This window comes from Lytechinus variegatus, chromosome 4, assembly GCF_018143015.1.
Source record: "Lytechinus variegatus isolate NC3 chromosome 4, Lvar_3.0, whole genome shotgun sequence".
Lineage (NCBI taxonomy): Eukaryota > Metazoa > Echinodermata > Echinoidea > Temnopleuroida > Toxopneustidae > Lytechinus > Lytechinus variegatus.
In genome coordinates, this window is record NC_054743.1 from 31,357,566 (window position 1) to 31,379,793 (window position 22,228).

The following is a 22,228-nucleotide window of genomic DNA, read 5'->3' on the forward strand; positions in this document are numbered from 1 at the left end:
GCCGCAACACACAAATATTCAATAACGTCAAGTCCGGGCGTGAAACCGCAGGTAGCAGACGTTTAATAGGTATGTATATAATTTATATATACAGTGCATATCAAAAAAGGTTTACACTTAGAAAAAGTTCTGTAAAATTATAAATTTGTAATATCCTGAAGATTTTTCCACATTTTAATATTGGTACAGATCCATTTAAGCAAATGACGATATAACTGTCGAAAAATATTTCTGCTTGAGTGAGCCCCACTTACTTTTGGAAAGTTGGTGAAAAATGATTTGCGCAGAACTCTGAAATAGTTATGCAAATAAAGGTAGACCTTAATATGAAGAACACATGAAATTTAGCTGGTAAAATTGATTTGAAGATATCTTTTACCCTTTTTTCAATTGTTTCCTTGCCCAAAACACATCGAAGAGTGTATAAAAGGACTTTTGTTGTATTTGAATATCTTGCCAAAATTAAGACGAGACGGAACACGAAAATGACCAGCGCCAGCTATCGACGTGGTGGATAAAAATGAATGATCAAGCTAGGCGAAAATCACCAGAAATAACTTGTAATAGTGATATTATTAATTACCTTTTCTTTAATAAATCATGAAATATACTTTATTACCTGAAAATATGAACATGCTTTTTTCCGCTGATTTATTTTTTTCTCGGTTGTGCAACCCAGCAAACTTAAAAATCTTGCCTACAGAAAGGGTGGTGATAGATATTCTTGGACTATCCTACTAATAAAATCCCGTCAAATACTCAAAAGATAAAATGACGCTCATTTTGGACGTATCTGAAGCAGTAATAGTCTTAATTTATGTGTTCATGTTATTTACAGTTCTTAGATGTGCATTATTGATTTGATATGAATTTAATTTTTTATAAAGGACTTCAGATTCCCTGATTTCACCGGAAATAATAAGTGATGTGCAACCTCTAGTTACTGACTGGTCAGGAGAGAACGGTGCATTAGAATTAGATAAGAAAGTTGATCATTAAAACAACATTTTTGAATTTATATGAATCGTGCACTAGACCTACATGAGACAGTATTCCAGTTAGTATTATTTCATTCAAAGTCTATCAGGAAAAGATAATTAGGGACTCCAAGTACCTCTGCTAAAAAAATATAGTTGATTATGTTACAGAATAAAGCATTTCCCATCCTATATGTATACTTTCTTACTCTCAGGTTGTAAGGAAATCATAGAAGCTCCACAGAATGCTCTTTGAAAAACCACCTTATACCGTCAGCGTCTACCGTTATGCCTTACGCCTTTATGAACAGGTTGATGTACTTGTATCATAGGCGGCGGAAGCGGGGGAGACGTGCCCCCCCCCCTAAATTTGAGGAGGGGGACGACCCCCCCCCCCCCCCCACACACACACACACACAATTTTTTTTTTTTTGCTTGTCAATTTATTTTCCTACGTCCCCCCTACTAAAATGTTTGTGTTGAGACCTTTTTTTTTAATAATTTTGGTTGTCCCCTCCTAAAATTTTTGGCTTCCGCCGCCAATGACTTGTACACCACCTGTAATCTTACTGCACTGAGCAATCTTACTTGCATTTGTGTCAAATTACCAAAAAAATGGTAACAATTTTTTTTTGATAGACCTGTTCTGAAAAATTGTTTAAAAAAGTGTTTAAAAAAATTGTTTAAAAAAATCTTTTCTGTTATAGCATTTTAAAAAAGTGTTTAAAAAAATTGTTTAAAAAAATCTTTTCTGTTATAGCATTTTACAGGATGATTTCGTTTTTTCTTTCTGTAAATTATTTTTTTTTACTTCTCTTATGTGAAATCTTCTGGGTTTTTGTCCTCCTGTGTACCCGTGCGTGATGCAGCACATCAATATTTCCAACCTAGCAATAGCAAGGTGCTATAAAATAACACTCTCCCGGTTTACATGAACTAGAAATCGAATCCCGAAGTGCTTAATTTAACACTGTACAAGGACCCGGGGCGAGGACGAAACACTGGAGATGCAGTTACATCTACCAGCAAGATCAATTTTTTTGCAGACTGAACTATCTTTGATTTCAACAAAGTCAGGTTATCACCCGCAAGATTTTCACATATTTTAAAAGCTTGTGTTTCTCCTTGCCTACTTATGTCATGGAGGTGCTATGGGGTCAATTGATTATGAGTGATTTATTTTCGATCAAATTAATATGGTGTTACAATGTCATTTTTGTACACTGTTTTAAGCTCAATCATTTAATATCACATTCTATTTCATATCTTCATTACGACTTCGCAGACATTTTCTATGTTAGAAATGGGAGCGAAACTCGATATTTTAACAGCGATGACATTGGCTTGCTATGAACATGATGAAATCTGAACAGGAAAGACGTATTTGTAACATTTGTATAAAAACAGTAATATAATTGTAATAAATGGAAAGTGTAAATTGATATAACCAGGATTTAAAACATCAACTTTCTTTGCGAAAATGCTCCTACTGTAAAGCAATAGTGCCATTATCAATATTTTAACATGATTACAAAAGTGTGCCAAAAATAATCATTTCAAATACAAAAGACCGCTGAAGGTCGCGCCAACGCTCAAATCGGTAATGAAAAGTCGGATTTTGCATAATTGCCTTCGAGTTGACGCCCACAAATTAAAAAAAACGATTTAAAAACAATTATCGAGACGTTTTAAATTCATCACTTTAATGTTGATTGTCTTTTGCCATTGACAAATCATTTAGTGTTTGAGTCATGGGCGGAAATCCCAGGGAGACGCGCCCCCTACGTAAAATAGTTGGGGGACACAATATCAAAATGTCCCCCTACTACTTTTGGTGTTTTATGATGGAAAGAAATGCACCACTCAAAATAGAAATAAAACATGTATTTTGGTAGAAACGACCTTACATGGGGTAAATAACATTTTTTCAACCTTTTCTTCTGCTCGTCTAATTTTCCCGCACCTGGTCTCGCCCACCTTTGGGGAGAGATTTCCGCCCTTGGTTTCATTGATGGTTAGTTTACTTTCTCATATCTAAAAAGTCTACAGCTAAAGACAACCGCACATCTTAAAATTTCTCTGCGACCCGATTTTCGAATAAAACGTAGTAGAGTATAATTCTAATATTGAAATATGGAATATCGTAGTCTGTAATGTCTATAAATCATGGTACGAATATTTATGTTCAAATCTGACTATGCTCATCTTTGAACAAAAGCGAATTCTATATCTAGTCATAATGTCGTCGTGGCAGTCGTTGGCTACGATATGAAACTAATTTGTTTTTTTACTCCGATAGAAGGGCTTGCAACCATCCAAAATTGTTATATTACTGTTCCTTCGGTTTATTCTTACCTCAACTAAAAAAAAAGAATGCGATTTGTTCTAAAATCAGTTCGTGGACTAATCGTATAAGTGTGTGGTGTCCTAAAGATCGTCCTGAGACGGCAGTTCAGTCGAAACCGAAGTTCTCTTTCCCGTTTGATATAATATATCGCTAAAGATGCTCAAGTGACACATGAAAAGGGGTAGAAAATAAAATAACAATAATATCATACACAAATGATTGATAAAAAGGGTTTTTAGCTTCATCGTAAATGTCGCGAGCAGAGCGTGGCTCTCACGGATTTCTCGCGGGAAGAAATTTCCATAGCGAGGGCCCTCCCTACCCCATAGTACACTGTAAAAACACCGATTGGTGTTAATAGAGGACCACACCCTGAGGTGTTAAAATTACACCCTAGAGATTGAACATAACACCAAAGAGTGTAAATGTAACAACCAAAGGTGTTGTAGTAACACTTATAGGTGTAAAACTAACACCACCAATTTCACACCGGTGTAAAATAAATGATGTGGTCCTCTATGTACACCGGTTAACACCACAGTTTTTGCTGTGTATGTTTCACATTTTGTAACTGAGAGAAGACCGGATCACGGGAGCGTATAGAGGCTCAGATTATGGTGTGTGTGTTGATATACCATTTTATTCACTGGTGCAATGGTGGGGAACTCATGTTATATGTTACACCGAGGTTTTTTTTACCTGACTGCTAAGAAAGCACGAATGCAAGTAACCAAGCAACCAGGGGACCAACGGCTTAAGGTCCTCTCTGAGGGACCTGGTTATGAGGATAAATGCCCTACCAAAGGGCACTAGCGCACCACTTTAGAATCGAACCTGGATCACCGGAATGCGAAACCCCCGCTCTACCGACAGAGCTATAGCGCCTTGAGACCCCGACTGGGTTATTCTTTATATCCATCAATAGACCTGCGTCTTTAACAGAGAACTGGGGGGAAATTGGGATTCGCTAGTCTTGTAAAAATTTACATAATTTAAAGTGCACCTTTCCCCATATTCAAAACCTAACCTCTCAATGAGTGTGTTTTCTTACGCCAACATGCGTATATATTATTGATTTCATAAATGACTCTTAAGATGGATAAATTGAACAAAGCAAGATACCCAAATCGATTGTCCTGATACCTATCGATTTTGGTTAGTAACCGCTAAAATTGTGCTAAAAAATAGAGTTAAATAGTGCTGAAAAATAGTGGTAAATATTGCTAAAAAATAGTGTTTATTACAAAATCAAGCGAAACAACATTATTATAATAGAAACGAAAGAGACAATAAACGCTATAAATGAGCTGTAATCGGATGTCAAGGTAAACAATAATGCTCAGTAACAGCCATGAATTGAAGCAAAGCAACTCGTCGTTAGTGTCCAATGTCTCTTTTGGTTATATTATACATGTATATTGTTAAGCTCTAGCATTCTGGTGATTCATGCAATTTTGCTCGGATGAGTGCATGTCAAAACCGGGGAGGCAGTCAAATGCATTGCTGTACACACAGGTACCCAAATTATTTCCAAACACCGCCTAAACGAGTTTTTCTCTGTGGGCAAAATAACCCCCCTATACAAGTTTTTGCTTGCTCTATGTATACATTTTGGTCCCTAAACTATTTGTCGCCTTAATATGATCCCGGGCAAAAAGCTTGGGGAACAAAACATACCCTTAACACGTTTGGCTAGTCTTTAAAAAAAGCTTTGGAAAAAACATAGACTACATGTAATTACGTTTTACCCTACGATTGACCAATTTTTCAAAACTTCCCCTTTTATAAAAAAAGAAAATCGGTGTTTTTGATACCTTTAACGATTGCACGCGCCCCTGGGAAGATTTTTTCTTCTGCTGCTTCTTTACAACGACCCTGCACGATATCATACAGAGTTAGTAAGAGATATCCTTATGCACGCAACTTTCCTTCATTTTGAAATACGTTTTACTCTTGACCTTAATCCACAATTTGTTAAAGCGATTTTTATTTTTTTTGTATTCAAACTTGCTGGTTCGTTTCTCTCAGAAAGCCTTGGAGCCTTCACCTTTTACGCAAAATGTTACAAGTCATTATTAATAATCAAAATTGTCATTATTACTATCAATTTCATTATAACGTTATTAACATTATTATCATTATTATTAAAATTATTATTATCATTATCATCACCATCATCTTTATATTAGTTATCATTGTTATGTTAACATCATAATCATTATCATTATTACTATTTACTAAAGGTTGCCAAATCAGTTATAAAGTGCTCTATCCCTGCATATTGTAGCACGTCATTATCATCCTTTTTCCAGCCTAAATTCTTAGCGCCAAGCCTAGACGGCAGAAAAGGGCCCTTTTAAAAAAAAATGGAATGACTCCCCCGCACATCTAACCCACAACCTCCTGTTCATGAGTCGGACGCTCTACCACTGAGCTATCATTTCCGTCGACAGGACGTTTTTCAGCGTTGGTTTATGATTCCCCTTTCCTTTCTATGAACCTGCAAATACTATTATTCATGAAGTGGTTGTTATTCTGATGTAAACCAAATTTTCTCCGAAATGGCGATTTTTTTTGGGGGGGGAGATGTCTCGGAAAACTCGCCGAGGTGTCTCTGCAACTAGCCAAATGTGGAGTCACATATTTGTTGGGAACAAGTTGCAAGCCAAGTGAGATACATCCCTTAATAATCTACCCCCCCCCCCCCCATAGTTTTATTTCATTTAATTTTTTCCTTGTTCTTGAACAATTTGTGGGGGCAAAACTCCACCCAAGCCCCACCCCTCATCTGTAGGGCAGTTGTATGGAAGTTACAAATTGATGCAGAGTTTTGAGACCCGGGGTGCGTTTCATCAACATTTTCATATGACAAGTTCTCAGATCTGACATCTTTCTCTGATGTTGATTGGCTGAGAGGTACTGTTACTATGGTAACTGTCGGATAAAATGGGACTTGTCGGATAAAACGTCCGACAAGTCCTTTCATGAAACGCCCCCCTGGTCACGTCATTTGGATGGTGGCGTTAACGGTCGATTCAGACGTGAATAATCAGATCTCACTGATACACTTCTGAAAAAACTCAAATACACTGTACGCCAGTTGCATGGAAGTTACAAATTGACACGAGGTTCGAGTTTTGAGACCCAGTCTTGTCATTTGGATGGTGACGTTAACGGTCGGTTTAGACGTGAATGATCAGATCTTATTTACACGTTTGAAAGCACTCGAATATCCACAACATCGTTGTATCTGAATGTTATTTGGGGCCTGTATACAGCATAGATAGGTGGATAACAGTCACTGGCGTTGGCGTCTAGGGAGGGGGAGGGTCTTGGAGGCACTGGATCCCAAAAGTTTCATGAGTAACCCCTCAAAAAATAAATGGTACCATGAACATATTATTGAAGACAATGATGTGAACCATGACCAAGATCCGGTCTTTCATTTTCTTACTTTTTCGTTATGTTTTTAATTTATTTTTTCATTTATTTTTTGGGGGGTTACTCATGAAACTTTTGGGATCCAGTGCCTCCAAGACCCTCCCCCTCCCTAGACGCCAACGCCAGTGACTGTTATCCACCTATCTATGCTGTATACAGGCCCCAAATAACATTCAGATACAACGATCACTACTCTCGAGTGCTAAATAATTTCCAAACAATTAGAAATGATAATCAATAAATAAGTTATCATAGATGTGTTATAGGTAAGTGGTTGGGGGTTTAGTTCTTCATCTTTTAAATGGTGATGTCACAGCAACTTAGACTATTGTTGCTACTATGGTGGTGAGTTATTTTTTAAACGTATTGCTAAAAATAAGCAAGCAGAGGGACAATGGCTTTGTCCTCTCCGAGGGACCTGGAAATGAGGATTAATGCCTTACCAAAGTGCACTTGCGGACCAAGTGGGACCTAATTCCGGTCACCAGTATCCGAACACCAGTATCCGAACCCCCGCTCCACCGACTGAGCTAACGCGCCTTCGACAGCGATATCCTAATTTTGTGTTATATTCAAGTAAATTTATCGATTGTATTTTTGAAAAAAAAAAATTCGAACTTTGATTTTACAACGACCTCTCTTGCTGCACTATAGCCAAGCACAAGTAGTGACTGATATTGCCCGCGACCTTCACTCATTTTGAAATACCTCTTACTATTACCCTCTATAACAAAAACTTGTCTTCAAAGCTATTTTATTTGATTTTTTTACTAAAATGTGCTGGTGCACTTCTCACGAAAAGCCTGAAACCCTGCACCTTAAGACTAGACATTAAAAACAAACCTGTACAAGATTTTTCAGGGTCAGATTTATAATTTTCCCAGGTCTCTTCTATTCTGGGTTATTCGTAGATGTGATTGTCATTCAGTGGTCAGTGGCTATTTTTTCTCCTTAATATTAACTTTTGGATACTAATTTAGATTAGATTGAATGTGTGAAGAATTAACATTTAACAGTATAACATTTAAATTGGAAGAGATGAGTATTTATTGTCATCAAGATTAGAGTCATCCTTCTAACATAATTTGTCCAGTCCTATTTGATGACCACATGTCACCAGTGTGACTCAAAAATGAATCCACTAATTGATGATTATATAACCTAATGTATCTTATAATAAACTTCTGATTAAACGCATCATCCTTTTCCCCTCTCCGATCTCTCATAATGAAAAAAGTATAGCCAATATAAAATTGCAAATTATCATACAATTATTTTGCGTGAACGGGGAAGTACAACAGAAGGTCCAATGTTCCTGCCATTTTGAAAATGGAATCTGTTCGTTAAAATGTCAGAGGCAAATGTCAAAGCATAAAAAATAGGACATTCCCATAAAATCTTTATCAGTTTTCTTGCGTCATAACGAAAATTTAGATTGTTTCTATTGCAGTCTGTATATTTTATCTCATCCAAGGTGCCCATATTCAGGACAACTGAAGAGGACATCAGAAAAAAAGGTTAGATAAACATTTAGAAAAAACGATATGGAAAAATGCAATGAGCGTTACATAACTCTAATAATTTATGTACACGATCGTTAATTTTTTTAATTTGATATTAATCACATTCAAAAGCCTGGATTGCCTCCAGGAAATTTAAAAGCAAAACCTGCCAAGTTGAAATAGTCGATCCCCAAATGTTAAACTTACAATACCTACTTTAAGACTCACATTCTTCATTTTCTTGTGTTATATTCTTTAAAATCCAGATTTCTCTAGACTGGGCTGCCCTAATTTAGACAAGGGCGGTAGCCCGCCCTTTTTCATAACGAAACAAAAGGATTAAGGAGAAAAAAGGGAAGAAAGAATGTTGATTCTAAAAAAAAAAAGATTTACCATCAAATAGACACAGCCTGTTCATCCGTTACTAGCTGCTTCAGTATTTTTGGACTCATTTTTCAATAACAATTTTCAACCATAATTTCAACCTCAGATCCACGGCTCTTTCAAAGGTGTTACCAAGGATTGAATGTATTGTATCTAAGTGCAAGGCGATCTGAATCGGAGAGACGGAGAGGTGGCTTGCCCACAGAGCGACGGAACATCTTCGCTCCATCAGGATAAGGTCAGCAGATTTGCCCGTGGCTCATCATGTACCCAGCCGGGCCACATCATCCAGTGTCATCAGCCACTTCTAATGTGCGTTCTTCTGACTGATTTTCGTTTTGATGCGGAGAGAAGGAGGGGCGCTTAATCCACTCTCTCGGCTTTCTCCATTCTAACATGTCTAATGGGATGAATGTATCTTTCCACTCTTTCCCGTATTTTCATTCTCTAAATTCTATTTCCTCCCTCTAACTCTTCCCCCTTTTTGTTTCTTTGTTTCCCCCATCCCTCTCTCTCGGCCTTCTCTTTTTTGTTTTACTTTGAACTGCGATTTTACAATGACCTCGCTTGCTGCACTAAGTAGTTAGTGATATTCTGTTACCCGCAACCTTATTTTGAAATACGTCTTACTCTTAACCTATATCAACAACTTGTCGTCAGAGCGATTTCATTTTTTTATACTAAAATGTGCTGGTTCACTTCTCACGAAAAGCCTTAATATAACACCTTCCACTTCAGACTAGACGTTGCAAATTAACCTCTCCAAGACCTTTTTTCAGAGTCAGTTTTATAATAATATTCCCATGTTCTAACTATTTTGGGATGTTCATGGATGCGATTGTCATTCAGTGGTCAGACGACTTATTTGTTATCTTCTTAAATATAAACTAATCTTTCGGCTGCTTATTTAGATTAGATTAAAGTTACATTAGTATAACAATTATCAAGGTTGAATTATAATTATTATTACATTAGTATAACATTAGTATACATTAGTATATATTATTATTATTACACTATTATAACAATTAACAAGGTTGAATATTTATTGGCATCTCGATTATTATCGCCCTTCTAGTGACGATATATTTGTCCAGCTCCATTTAATAATAGTAATAATAATAATATATACACTGCGTATTAAAAAAACGGGACAGATTTGAAAGTCTATATTTTTTGTTTCAAATTATGATGCCTATTTTTTTGTGTTAATAGCTTGCTCTGAAGTCTTATCTTTCAAATGCTAGTAAAAAATAGTTTCGGTTATACTTGAGCGAACATGGAATGTTTTTGTCTTGGGTTAAAAGAAAGCTTGCGCCAAAATGATAAATATGTTGATCGGACTTCTTGCTAATCAGCAGACTTCCTATTAATCTTTCATTATCTTTGCCATAATTTTTAGATTATGCGGTCAAAATTCATTTTGAAATCTATTTATTTGCTTGAATTGTTCTGTTGTTGCTTCTTTTTATATGTTCTCTTTTACCTTTGAATATTCCTTCTTCAAGTAAAAACATTTTTTTCAACCGAAGTATGGGAGAGCGTGTATTTTTTGTATTTTTTCAAATCCTTTCATTGTGTGCTACAAAGGTTATGGAGCCTTTTTGAACAGTGCCATACAGATGGGCGGGGGCTCGCCCCCCCCCCCTCCTCAATTAAAAAAAATCATGACCAAGAAAAAAGTGGAAAGGAAATAAAAGAAACGATAAAAAGCAAAATATGATATTATTTTCTGATTACGGTGTGTCAAAATCTATCACAAAATCTGATATTTTAATGATAAAAAAGTGGGAATATTTGCGTGCTCGCTTCGCCACAACTTCGCTCACAACTCACAATACATTTTACCCGATCTGCCATATCTAGCTCCTTCAAAATTGACTCAATACACCATTGAAAGACATGAATCCCTTTTGTTTGTCCTGTCCAGCATGTAATTAAACTACTTGGTCAAGGAATCAATAACCCCTTGAAAAAAGGATTCTTGTCTTTAAAAGGTACCATAACATAATTTGTTTCACATAATAAAAGGATTTGAATATATATGCAAATCTTCTCGCTTGGGTTGATAAAGGATCTTCTTTTCTTACTTATGAAGGAAAATTCAAAGGTAAAAGAAGTTTAAATGAAAAAACAAAGTAATTCAAGTAAATGAATAAATTTGTAAAAAAAATGACAGCATAATACGAAAATTATGGCACAGATAATGAAAAGGTTAAGAGGAAGTCTGCTGACTAGCAAGAAGTCTGGTCATCATATTACTCATTTTCTGCCATTCTAGCGCAAGCCTCTTTTTGAATCCCCAACAAAAACGTCCCGTGTTCGTTCAAGCATGAACAATTTTTTTTAAATTGCATTTTAAAGATAAGATTTCAGAGCATCTATTAATTTCAAAATATAGATATCATAATTTGAAACAATTTTTTAGACTTTTCAAAACTGTCCCGTTTTTTATACGCACTGTATAGCATTTATGAGGCGCCGAATTATCTAGTTGCCTATTCAATGGCGCACTATATATTACCCCGACTGTAGCTCCAGCTGCTAAAGGCGCTTGGTGCATTCAAGGAATTAATCCTGCCGTGTACACATTCACCTCACCTGGGTTGAGTGCAGCACAGTGTGGATAAATTTATTGCTGAAGGAAAACACGCCATGGCTAGGATTCGAACCCACGCCCCTCTGTTTGATTACCCTATGTCACCTATGTGACTCAAAAAATAAATACACGAATCAATGTCATATTAAAGAAAATATAGCCAGTATAAAATTGCATATTATCAGTAATAGTACATTTGTTTGAAAGAGGAAGTACAACAGAAAGTCTGCGGTATGAAAATAAAATATTCCTGCCTTTTTCTAAATGAAATCTGTTCGTAATAAAGTCATAGCATGGAGCTATTAATAGCTCCATGGTCATAGGCAGAAGTCATCGTATCAAAAAAATATTCACATACAAATTTGTATCAGTTCTCTTGCGTCAACATAATCATTCAGATTAATTCTTCTTACAGTTGATTTATTTCATTTCATTTATTGGTTTCTGCAACACTTTTTCATAAACACATGAACAAAGAACACATGATAATAATATACGTATAACTGACAAGCAAAACATTAAACATAATTGCATTTTCTATTAATACATATCGATTTTTAGAAGGTTTCAGGGGTTGCCACTATAAGCTAAGCTTATATTTTATGATATGTTATGTTATGTTATCTCATCCGAGGTGTCCAAAAGTAGTCTTGTAAAATGGTTTCAAGCTATTCAACATGTATGTTCAAGGCAACTAAAGAGTACACCAGAAATGGGTTTGATAAACATTTGGAAAAACGATATGGAAGAACGGAATAAGAGGTTAATGATATAATTCATATAAATCAGGAACGGTAACGGACCAAAGACTGAACCTTTGGGCAGTGGCGTACCTAGGATTTTCCACAGGGGGAGGGCCAAACCGTCCGCCCCAAAATTTGACAAGCAAATCAAAAAAAAAATTAAAAAGTCTTCAATCACAAATAAAGGATTTCGTACCAGAAAAAAAAATTGACAAGCAAAAAAAGGTCTTCAAGCTCGTCAGGGGGGGCAAAAAAGGTCTTTCAAGCTCGTCAGGGGGATGGATACGTCCTTTGTATGGGCTGTGGCTCGTCAGGGGGGCAGACTGCCCCCCCCCCCCCGTAAGTACGCTAGTGCCTTTGGGGATACCACATTTTATCTCCCTAAACACAATTGAGCATTAATATATAATATTTGTTCATGACTTTTTACACGCCAATGCACACAATCGCCATATTTTTCATGTTAATATTAATTGCATTCACTACAGTGGATTGCCTTCAAGAAATTCAAGAACAAAACCCACCAAGTCAAAATGAGTATTTGCACCATTTCTAGTAACTCATCACTTTTTAGTCCCCACCAGGCCCGTAGTAAAATAGTTCGCACCATTAGCGTTATGTATCGGCTCGCAGTTCTGAACCTACTACTTTGGTGGTGCAAAATGCCGATTCTGACCCGAGAGCCGATGCAAAAGCCGATCAAATGTAAACACGGTATGTAGCAGATCCGCGCTACTTTTTGCGCGACTTTTACGATGGTCTGGTGCTGATAAAAGCAGCACCAAAAAGGCATGGGCATACTGCTGGCTAATTAAGCCCGGGGCATTTATGAACTCAAATCTTACTACTTAGTACAGGCCTGGTCTAACTTGGTCTGGACCAGCAAATTACTGAGAGCAGTATTAGTTATCCAGTCCATCCGTTCCTAGCTGCTTCAGTGTTTTAGACCCATTTTTCAATAGCAAATGTCCTCTCAACATGATCAACTTCTCAAATCTGATATATTCGTCAGCTTGCAAGCTTTGCATCTGTAGGTCCTTTACATCATGAACAAAGTGATATGATTGTGAGGCAGTGTCCAGGGTCCCGTAACACAATACGTTAGCGATTAATCGTATGTTTGATTTTCGCGATTGATTGTACATCGTAGCCAATACAATCAATGGTAGAAAAATGTTCTACGATCATTGCTAAAATTTGTGTTACGGGCCCCTGATTCGTTTTTAACTTGAAGTGGATTGGCGGGACGAGATTTTTTTGGTCGTCATTACTAATGCGAGAGGGCGCTGGAAATGACGATATAACAGACTACACCTCGTGATTTTTTTTTATTGATATTAATAAAAATTAATATCATGAACACGATACATGGGGATATATCGTAATTTCAGACCCATCGATTACCTTGATTGCTGTGGCCATGGCTCAATCAGTAAGCCAATCCTGCATGGACGCAGTTTCGACTATCACCTAGAACGATTTTTCAAAGGATTTTTAAGTAATTGAGGCCAGATTCAAGTCCAAGACCTGTAATCCGATACAAAGCCCCTTATATTGTTATTTCCACTCCCCTCTCGCGTCGGGTGGACAAGTCCTGACGAAAAAAAAAAAACCGCGGGCGGAACATGGTCAGTGGTGGGATCAATGCTGCTTAGTGAGCATGGACAGTAAAGAGAAACTGGAGAGCAAAATTCATGACAGAGATTTGACAGTGATTTTCAATGATAAATGCTATGAGCTATAGAAAATACTCGTGACAACGTGACAGCAGATTACTGGGTGAAAATCATTTTATTATTATTATTTGTTTGGCGTCACCTGTGCCTGGGAGGCGAAAAGCGAACTGAATCACTATGACCCGAAGGTCTCTCCTCCCGCTATAACTGATTAGGGGGATGCAGGTGGACCACTACACCGGGGTTTCCCCCTACTCTTATACGAATAGTGCAGTGGGTTCTTAACGTGCAAAGGTGGTGACTCTCCTATACACGGGGCCCCCATTTAACGTCCTATCCGAGGGACGGAGTGTTTTCCATTGTAACATAGCCTGCATCTATGAAACATGGGAGAGACGTTTACACACAACGCACTGACTTTTAAGACTCTTCCTAAAAGATGTCTAGACTAACGTCCCATCAGAACAACCAGATATGTCTCGCTGGCCTGGTATGCATCTCTTGAAACAAATAGTCCTTTCATTGACTTTTGTTATGATCTACTAAAATCTCTTTATCTGAATGATTGACTAAGAAGTTTTTCAGTAAAAGTGACCGACCACGGTTTTAATGAAGCAATCCCTTGATATGCACTTCTTTAACCAGGGAGGTCTAGGACTGGATTTCGTTTTGTTTTGTTTTTTCTTCATTAGAAGGATATAATTAGGTGTGGTTTCACTCTTTGTCCCAGCCAATCGCGACGTTTGCTTTGCATTTCAAGAGGATAATTTTCATGTCCTTCGAAATATGGGCCGGGCTTGGATGGTAATTTGGACCAACCACACAATCGATTAGACACACGGTAACATTTGATTGGTCTCTGATATGGGTGGCTTTAGTCTTTGCGTCGACCAATGAAATTTGAGCCCGGTATAGTGCGTGGGGTCACCTTCTAATTCAAACATTATAAATGTAGGCATCCTGTCCTTCCAGAATCACATCGAAGATTCGACAGGCATTGGAACTGCGAGACTGGGCGAACAACAGATCTTCAACAAATCTTTTCGAGTAGAGTAAGTGAATTCACTATTCAACCATCTATACAAGAAGCAAATGAGGGTTTATTAATTGTCTTGCTCCTTAAACATTGTCTGAGTCTCAATGCTTCTCTAAGATTAATATTACTTGTGATTTCATAAAATGTCATATATTTTCTTCCTTCTGTCTTACCGTGTTTCTGTACTTTTTTTTATTTTGACTTCAGATGGGCCTAAAAAAAATACTTTTTACCTCTAAAGATTTTTTTAACAGCGCCTAGGCATCCAAGAGCTAAGAGCTAACAAATAGAAATAGTTGAGAAGGACTACTTGTAGTCTTTGGAATAATTCTTCATCTGCCACTACAGAATAATATACCACGGTTATTAATCTTTGATTTTAACAAATGTGTACGTTGTTTTAATTTCAGTCCTTCTTTGACTTCGAAAGTGAACATGGGCCGACTGTTCTTGCTTCTGGCATTCACTGCTGTTGTCGGGCTTGTTTCTAGCCTTCGTAAGTAATAGCAATTTTATCTCTCTTCTTCTCCAACCACCCCTCCCCTTCTCTTTCCCTCCCTCTCCCTCTCTCTCCCTCGCTCTCCCTCCTTCTCTCACACACACACACAGAGAAACCCATCACCTTCCCTTTAGTATAATAATAGTTATAATAATAATGATAATAATACATGGGATTTGTATATCAGCGAACGCATTAGATAGAACGATTCGACGGAGAATACAATTCACTGAATTGAAATCGTCTAGAGCTAGACTATTCTAGATAATGAGGAGTAAATAAGAATAATTCATATAAATAAATACAAAAGAAAATAGTGAGTGGATGGCATCATCATTCTCCTCATTTGCCATGTTTTCATACCGGCCAGGATGTGCGCATACCTCTTTTGTGCATTTAAGCGAAACCTAAAAATGTCATAACTTTTTATCTTGCATCCAATTTTATTGAAATTTTCAGTGTTATGCTTGTTGAATTTTTCCCGTTTTATTCAAATCAACTTTTTGTTGGGGTGGACTTGTCTTTTAAACATTTCTTTTGTATTCTTCATGAAGTTTCTCTCGCTGATGGCTAAAAGAGATTGGATTCAGATTCACACGCGAGATTCTACGCAAATCGTTTCCTGTACCTCGTATATCTTGTTTGTAATCTGCCATGCGTGATGGATTTGCAAATTTGAGTATCAAATTTATAGCAGAAACATGTTTAATGATTGTGAAATATATCATTGAAATGGATTTCCTTCTTGGTGGGACGCACCACAGTTGTTTGACTGAAACACTTACACTGTCATGTTTAAGACAAGTAGTTCATGTATTTTTCAGTATTTATTATCGTTATTTTACAGCGGCATGCACGGATGATCCAAATGGGTCAAACTACAGAGGGGATTTATCTGTAACTTTGAGCGGTAAAACATGCCAATCTTGGACATCTCAGACCCCTCATGGACACAGCAGGACACCCGACAACTACCCGGATGCAGGCCTTGGAAACCACAACCACTGCAGAAACCCTGACAGGGCCTTTACTGCCTGGTGTTACACTACTGATCCCGATCGCCGATGGGAATATTGCGCCATTGGTGATTTCAGTCGACAATGCACAGGTAAGTGAACATTAATGTCTATTCATAGAACACTCTTTCCTGCAAAAATGTGCTCAATACACAGGCAAAAATCCCAGGGGATGGGATGATATAGCCCCCCCCCCACACACACACACACACTTTTTGGCGAGGGGGGATGGCATATACAATCACCTCCCTCCCCAAATTTTCAAGACAGAAACATATTTTTTTAAAAACAATATAGCATAGCCCCCCCCCCTCTCACACACACACTTTTCAGCGAGGGGAGATGGCATGTACAATCACCTCCCCCTCCCCAAGTTTTCAAGACAGAAACAACATAATGGTAAGTCGCGTGCATTGAGTGTCCGAAAGTCCGCACACTCATCAGCTTCAAGACAGGGAACAGATTTCACGAGCGTAATATTGCTAAATCCGGGTATATCTTTAAAATTATTAATAATCTCACACCAGATTGTTAATAGTGTGAAATTTTTCTTTAATTCCATTAATTTGATGTCGATATTATAACAATTAATTCACCTTTTATGTCTCGCTGTTGATTTGAAATTATCCATGTTCACAACTCTTGCTATGGCAAACGGTCCGAAACCATCCATGTTTTCGAGACATTGGCATCTTTGTTTTCCTACTGAAATATCCCTAAAAGTAAAAAAGGTCGAGATTGATTGTCATCTCAATGCTAAATAGATTACCTACATGTTGATGTATAATACTTTATGACTGGTAAAATGGTTACATCTCGTTTTTCTCCCAAACTTTTAGATCACGCAGGCAGAACATAACATATTTCTGTGAACAACGTCACGTGATTAACATATGATAGTTTCCGTTCCTAGACCCCTTTCATTTGGAACAATTAATACAATCCAAACAAAATTAACTAAAATATTTAATATTGAAAGTAACAATTTTCTTGTACTACAAAACTTTGTCTACTGAAATTCATAATATCGTCTGCTCGTTAACCAAATGAGCGAACATGACCGAAACTAACGATTATGTTTCCTTTTTCCAAAATAATTATTACATGATTAATACTACTGTTCATGCGTGGAATCATCTTTAAATGCAGTGAACGTGCTTAAAGGACAAGTCCACCCCCAACAAAAACTTGATTTGAATAAAAAGAGAAAAATTCAACAAGCATAACACTGAAAAGTTCATCGAAATCGGATGTAACATGAGAAAGTTATGGCATTTTAAAGTTTCGCTCCATTTCACAAACTGTTATATGCACATCTTGATCGGTTTGCAAATGAGGAACCGATGACGTCACTCAATCACTGTTTCTTTTGTATTTTATTAAATGAAATATGAAATATTTTTATTTTCTCGTCATTGTCATGTGAAATGAAGTTTCATTCCTCCCTGAACACGTGGAATTCCATTATTTTTACATTTTGTGCTTCAGGCAATGGGGTCCTAATCGTCAAATTCGTAAAAATTGAAATATTGTATAATTCTAACAATAAAAAACAAAAGAAATCGTGAGTGAGTGAAATTATCGATTCTCTTATTGGATGTAACTGGCTCGTTCATATAACTATTTTGTTAAAAACAAGCGAAACTTTGAAATGTCATAACTTTCTTATTTTACATCCGATTTTGATGAAATTATCAATATTGTGCTTGTCTGATTTTTCTCTATTGATTCAAATCAACATTTTTCTGAGGTGAACTTGACCTTTAAATTAGCCCAATATTGCATTATAAGAAAATGCTTAATTTTTCGCACGGTCGCTCCGATCCTCCGCGCTCAGTCTTATCTTACAAGATTTTGGTCATAACAAATCCCTACGTTTAGCATACTGTAAAATGTTATATCCCATGCATCAGAAGAGTAAGGTTATGATACGTCCATTTATAAATTGTAAAATATCATCGACTTTTAAAATAATATGGTTACAACTTTGATCAAAAACCAATCTCGAAACATCATTTGAATAATAACCTACCATTTATGGAAGCGGGTGGTAATGTGCACAAAAATATAGGCATACTCTATACTTCATGTTAAGTGTGCGATGAGTTACTGATGGAATTACCCAAATCAATGCTGTTAATGAAACACAGAGGCAAATTAAAACAGCAATATTAGCTAGACAATTTACATCCGTTTACAGGAGACTTTAAATCATATTAATTCATTTTTTATCAAGTTTTTATTGGGTTTTCATAATTTTGTATAACAAATCACATATAATTCAAAATTAACAGAATGAATAAATGAGAAAAGAACACAAAAAGCAGCATGTACATTATTAGTTTACATTAGAAGAAGTACAGCTTATCAACAAATAATACTTGATAGGCATGTAGTAAAAGCAGTCACTTCGTCTCTTCTAAGTATTCCTCATCCCCTATAGTATAGTAAAGGCAAAAATGTAATAACAGAGGGATAACAATCAGGTGATTCACTTATTATTAATGGTTAACAAAATTCAATCCTCAGAAGGCATATTAAGATTTTCTTCAGTTTCAAAAATTGATGATAGAATATCTTACAATTTAAATCTCGTTAATGTGGCTTGTAAGTTTATTATTTTTCTTGGCAATACGATATTCAATAACCTTGTTAGAGGTCAAATATGGTTCATAACCGTCAAAAGTTGGTGGTTTGTTCTGAAATTTACAAATATATATATAATACTTAAGCAAAAGATACGAATACGTTAGGAATTTTTCAATATAACCGAACATCTTTTCAAATTTTGAAACATTCTGTAAACCATGTTATTGGGGTTTCCTTAATAATACCTTTCATAGTTTCATCCCAAATAGGTTTCACAACAGGACATTCAATAAAAATATGTAAATAGGTTTCCGGGTCAGTGTTACAAAAAGAAAAATTAGGGGAGTCCTTCCTTTTGATTGCTTTATGAAATCACTTGAAATAAAAAGAGCGCACACGTGTCATTATAGCGAACTTGAAATTATTTGCATAAACTTTCTCCCAATTTGCCTCATCTGTATTATGGAGATCAATCCAAAACACTATACGTTTTTCTGGAACACATGTTTAAGTAAAATACTATATGCATATTTTGGGATTTTCTGCGTTCTCAGCAGTGTTACTCTGATTTCATCAAAAATGTTATGTGGGGATAAAAATCATATTAATTCTTTAAGTATCTAATAAATATTTCAAATATGAGTTTTGTTCAAATTCAAAATGTTATATTAAAATATAATCTTAAAAATCATTCAACTTTTATCTGCAATATTTTCTTTTGATTTGCATCATTGTGCTATCTCCACCTTTTTGGAAGTTTATTTTGTGGCCTGTGATGCTGCATTTATCCCATAATTACTCACCCCTGAAAGATGGTTTTTGGTCATTATTCTGTCTTCCAACTTTAGAAAATTTGGTCGCTCGGTTTAACTTAAACTCGGGTTTAAAATTATGGTTTAAGTATGGATAGCCAATTTTTACATTAATTACTAATAGTAGAGGTATCATATTTCAGTTCATTTGATTCTTAAATCATTCATAATTGTCTCGGAAGTGTAAATAGATGATTGTCTTCACCATCAATCAATCAGGAAAGAGCACATAAGAAACAAAACCTCCAAAAAAAATGAAACTTTTGGCTTCCCATAATTTTAGCACAGAGTTAGACCATAGTCTAAGTTAAACCTGACTTCAGAATATGGGCCAATGTACCAGGTGGCCAGTGAGGCCTGGTCTTGAATATGTGAGCAAGACTGTTAACACGTCTTTAACAAAATCATTTATAATCTGCATTTACATTCCGGTCAAGAATTTACATATTGTTCCTTCTCCTTTTTCTTTCCTGTATATATACGCATATATGAATAAATCGACTATATTTTCTTCCTTTCCAAGGGGGTTCCACACTTTATAAGCTTAGTGGACCCCCTCATTTCCATTTATGCTCAATATTATACTGTGTTTTTTTTTCTTTTGTTTTACGAAGTAAGAATGCTCGTCTGTAAAATTTTACTTAATTTGTATTACTTTATATTACTTTGTATTGTGTTTTGAATGGAAATTGAATAAAGAATTGAATTGAATTGAATTGAAGGATTTACTAGTCACTGAAAGTGGACGCCGTGCGCAGCCCTTTTACACGTTTTATCTTCGCAAGAATGACCCATATACGGTCAATGAATAAACATACTCCCTTTTTCTCACTCTACCCAGATCCTGAGTACTATGAGGAACCCAGTGGCACCGATTACCGGGGATACGTCTCTACCACAAGGACCGGACTCGAATGCCAGGCATGGACCTCCCAGAGTCCTCATGGACACTCTCGCACTCCTGAAAACTACCCTGATGCTGGCCTGGGTAACCACAACTACTGCCGCAACCCTGACAACTCGGACTTTGCCTGGTGCTACACAACCGACGCTGGCACTCGCTGGGAGTACTGCAACATCGGGTTGCCAGCATTTGATGAAGACTAATGAGGGCATCAGTCATGAAGTTTTGTTGTCTTCTTAAAATGCCGGATACTGGTTGTGTGGGGATGTGTGTTCTGAAAACATCTCATGGTCATAGATTTTCATTTCTGCAAATCTCTTGAAACAAGTTTAGAGTCATAGGGTATTGTGAAGCCAGTCCATTTCCCATTTTATTTATACTTACCTTAGTTACCATATTTGCCATAGTCTCCTTGTAAGTCATTGTGGGTCATTACAATTTCATCAATAATTTTATTGTAGACTATTTAGACAATCATGTCGTTATGCATGGAACAGATTTTTCGTAGTCTTTTCACATTACTCGGCATCTTTATGACAACATTATGATGAAAACACTACCAGTTTAGCTTTTTATCGCCTCATCTAGTGTCAGTTGATTTGAATATTAACAAATAGACATTATCTCAAATAATGAGTAGCAGATCGTGGAAAGTGTACATTTAAGATGCTCTTTATGTTACAGTATTATTATTGAGCTAATTGAACAGTACCTATACTGTAAATTGAATTAAACATTGCAATAAACCAGTTAACTTTCATAGAATATTCTTTATAACGAAATTAAGGTGAGCCTGTCCCTACGGAGTAAGTTTGTTATCTATCGCTATTGATTTCTAATAATTATTTTAAATCGCCACATTTATCTGTTGAAGATATAAAAGACAATTAAAACATTTCAAATGTAACCTTGATATTAGTTTTGTTTTATTATTATTTTTGCCTGGGATTATGGGGAACATGGGGAATACAAAAAAGAGAATGCTGTTTTTTCTACGTTTATATTCCACTTCACAGATATTTTTTTTATCAAAATTTACACATATTAGTATGATCAGGGGGGTGTTTCATCAATAGTTTTGTCCGACAAGTTGTCGAATCTCACAACTTTCCTTGATTCTGATTGGTTGAGAAGCATTGTTACTATAGTAACTGTCGGATAAAACAGGACTTGTCGGCTAAAACGTCCGACAAGTCCTTTCATGAAACGCTCCCCAGGTGTGTCAAACAACTAGGCAACGTATCCTCGCGAATATAAAAAAGAACCTTTAAATACACTAGGAGTGCGTGGGTGTATATATGAGTTCTGCGTCGGCGTCATAATGTAGAAACAAAAGAAGACTTAAAAAGAACGCCGTGAGGAGACATAATCTTCCAAATTTTCGGTCAACCTAATACATTGCGCAACAGCATAACGCGACAGGTGCACCTGTCGAGTTAGGTTGTTGCGCATATATATATATATATATATATATATATATATATATATATATATATATATATATATATATATATATATATATATATATGTGTGTGTGTGTGAGGGTGTGTGTGTGTGGGTGGGTGTGTGTACATATGAGAAACTATACATGTACAAGGGCTTTGTCAACTCTTTTATTCAATATGTTGCGCGAAAGAAATGAATGAAGACAGCAATGGTAGGCGCGTATATATATTTATACATATAGATCTTCCAAAACGTAT

At 36.3% G+C, this 22,228-nt stretch overlaps 1 protein-coding gene across 1 annotated transcript; it reads left to right on the plus strand.

Moving 5' to 3' along the window:
• Window positions 1-14,617: 14,617 nt before the first annotated feature.
• Window positions 14,618-21,435, plus strand: LOC121413836 (plasminogen-like). Its single transcript, XM_041606805.1, has 4 exons — window positions 14,618-14,721; window positions 15,116-15,201; window positions 16,052-16,312; window positions 20,463-21,435. The coding sequence occupies exons 2-4, from the start codon at window positions 15,141-15,143 to the stop codon at window positions 20,726-20,728; spliced, it is 588 nt and encodes a 195-aa protein (XP_041462739.1). The 5' UTR covers window positions 14,618-14,721; window positions 15,116-15,140; the 3' UTR covers window positions 20,729-21,435.
• Window positions 21,436-22,228: the final 793 nt, after the last annotated feature.

Bases quoted from the DNA above. Each gene is read 5' to 3' on its own strand.
- LOC121413836 (XM_041606805.1), top strand. From the start codon at position 15,141: ATGGGCCGACTGTTCTTGCTTCTGGCATTCACTGCTGTTGTCGGGCTT. The intron at 15,202-16,051 runs GTAAGTAATAGC...GTTATTTTACAG, and splicing joins CGGGCTTGTTTCTAGCCTTC to CGGCATGCACGGATGATCCA. The intron at 16,313-20,462 runs GTAAGTGAACAT...CACTCTACCCAG, and splicing joins TTTCAGTCGACAATGCACAG to ATCCTGAGTACTATGAGGAA.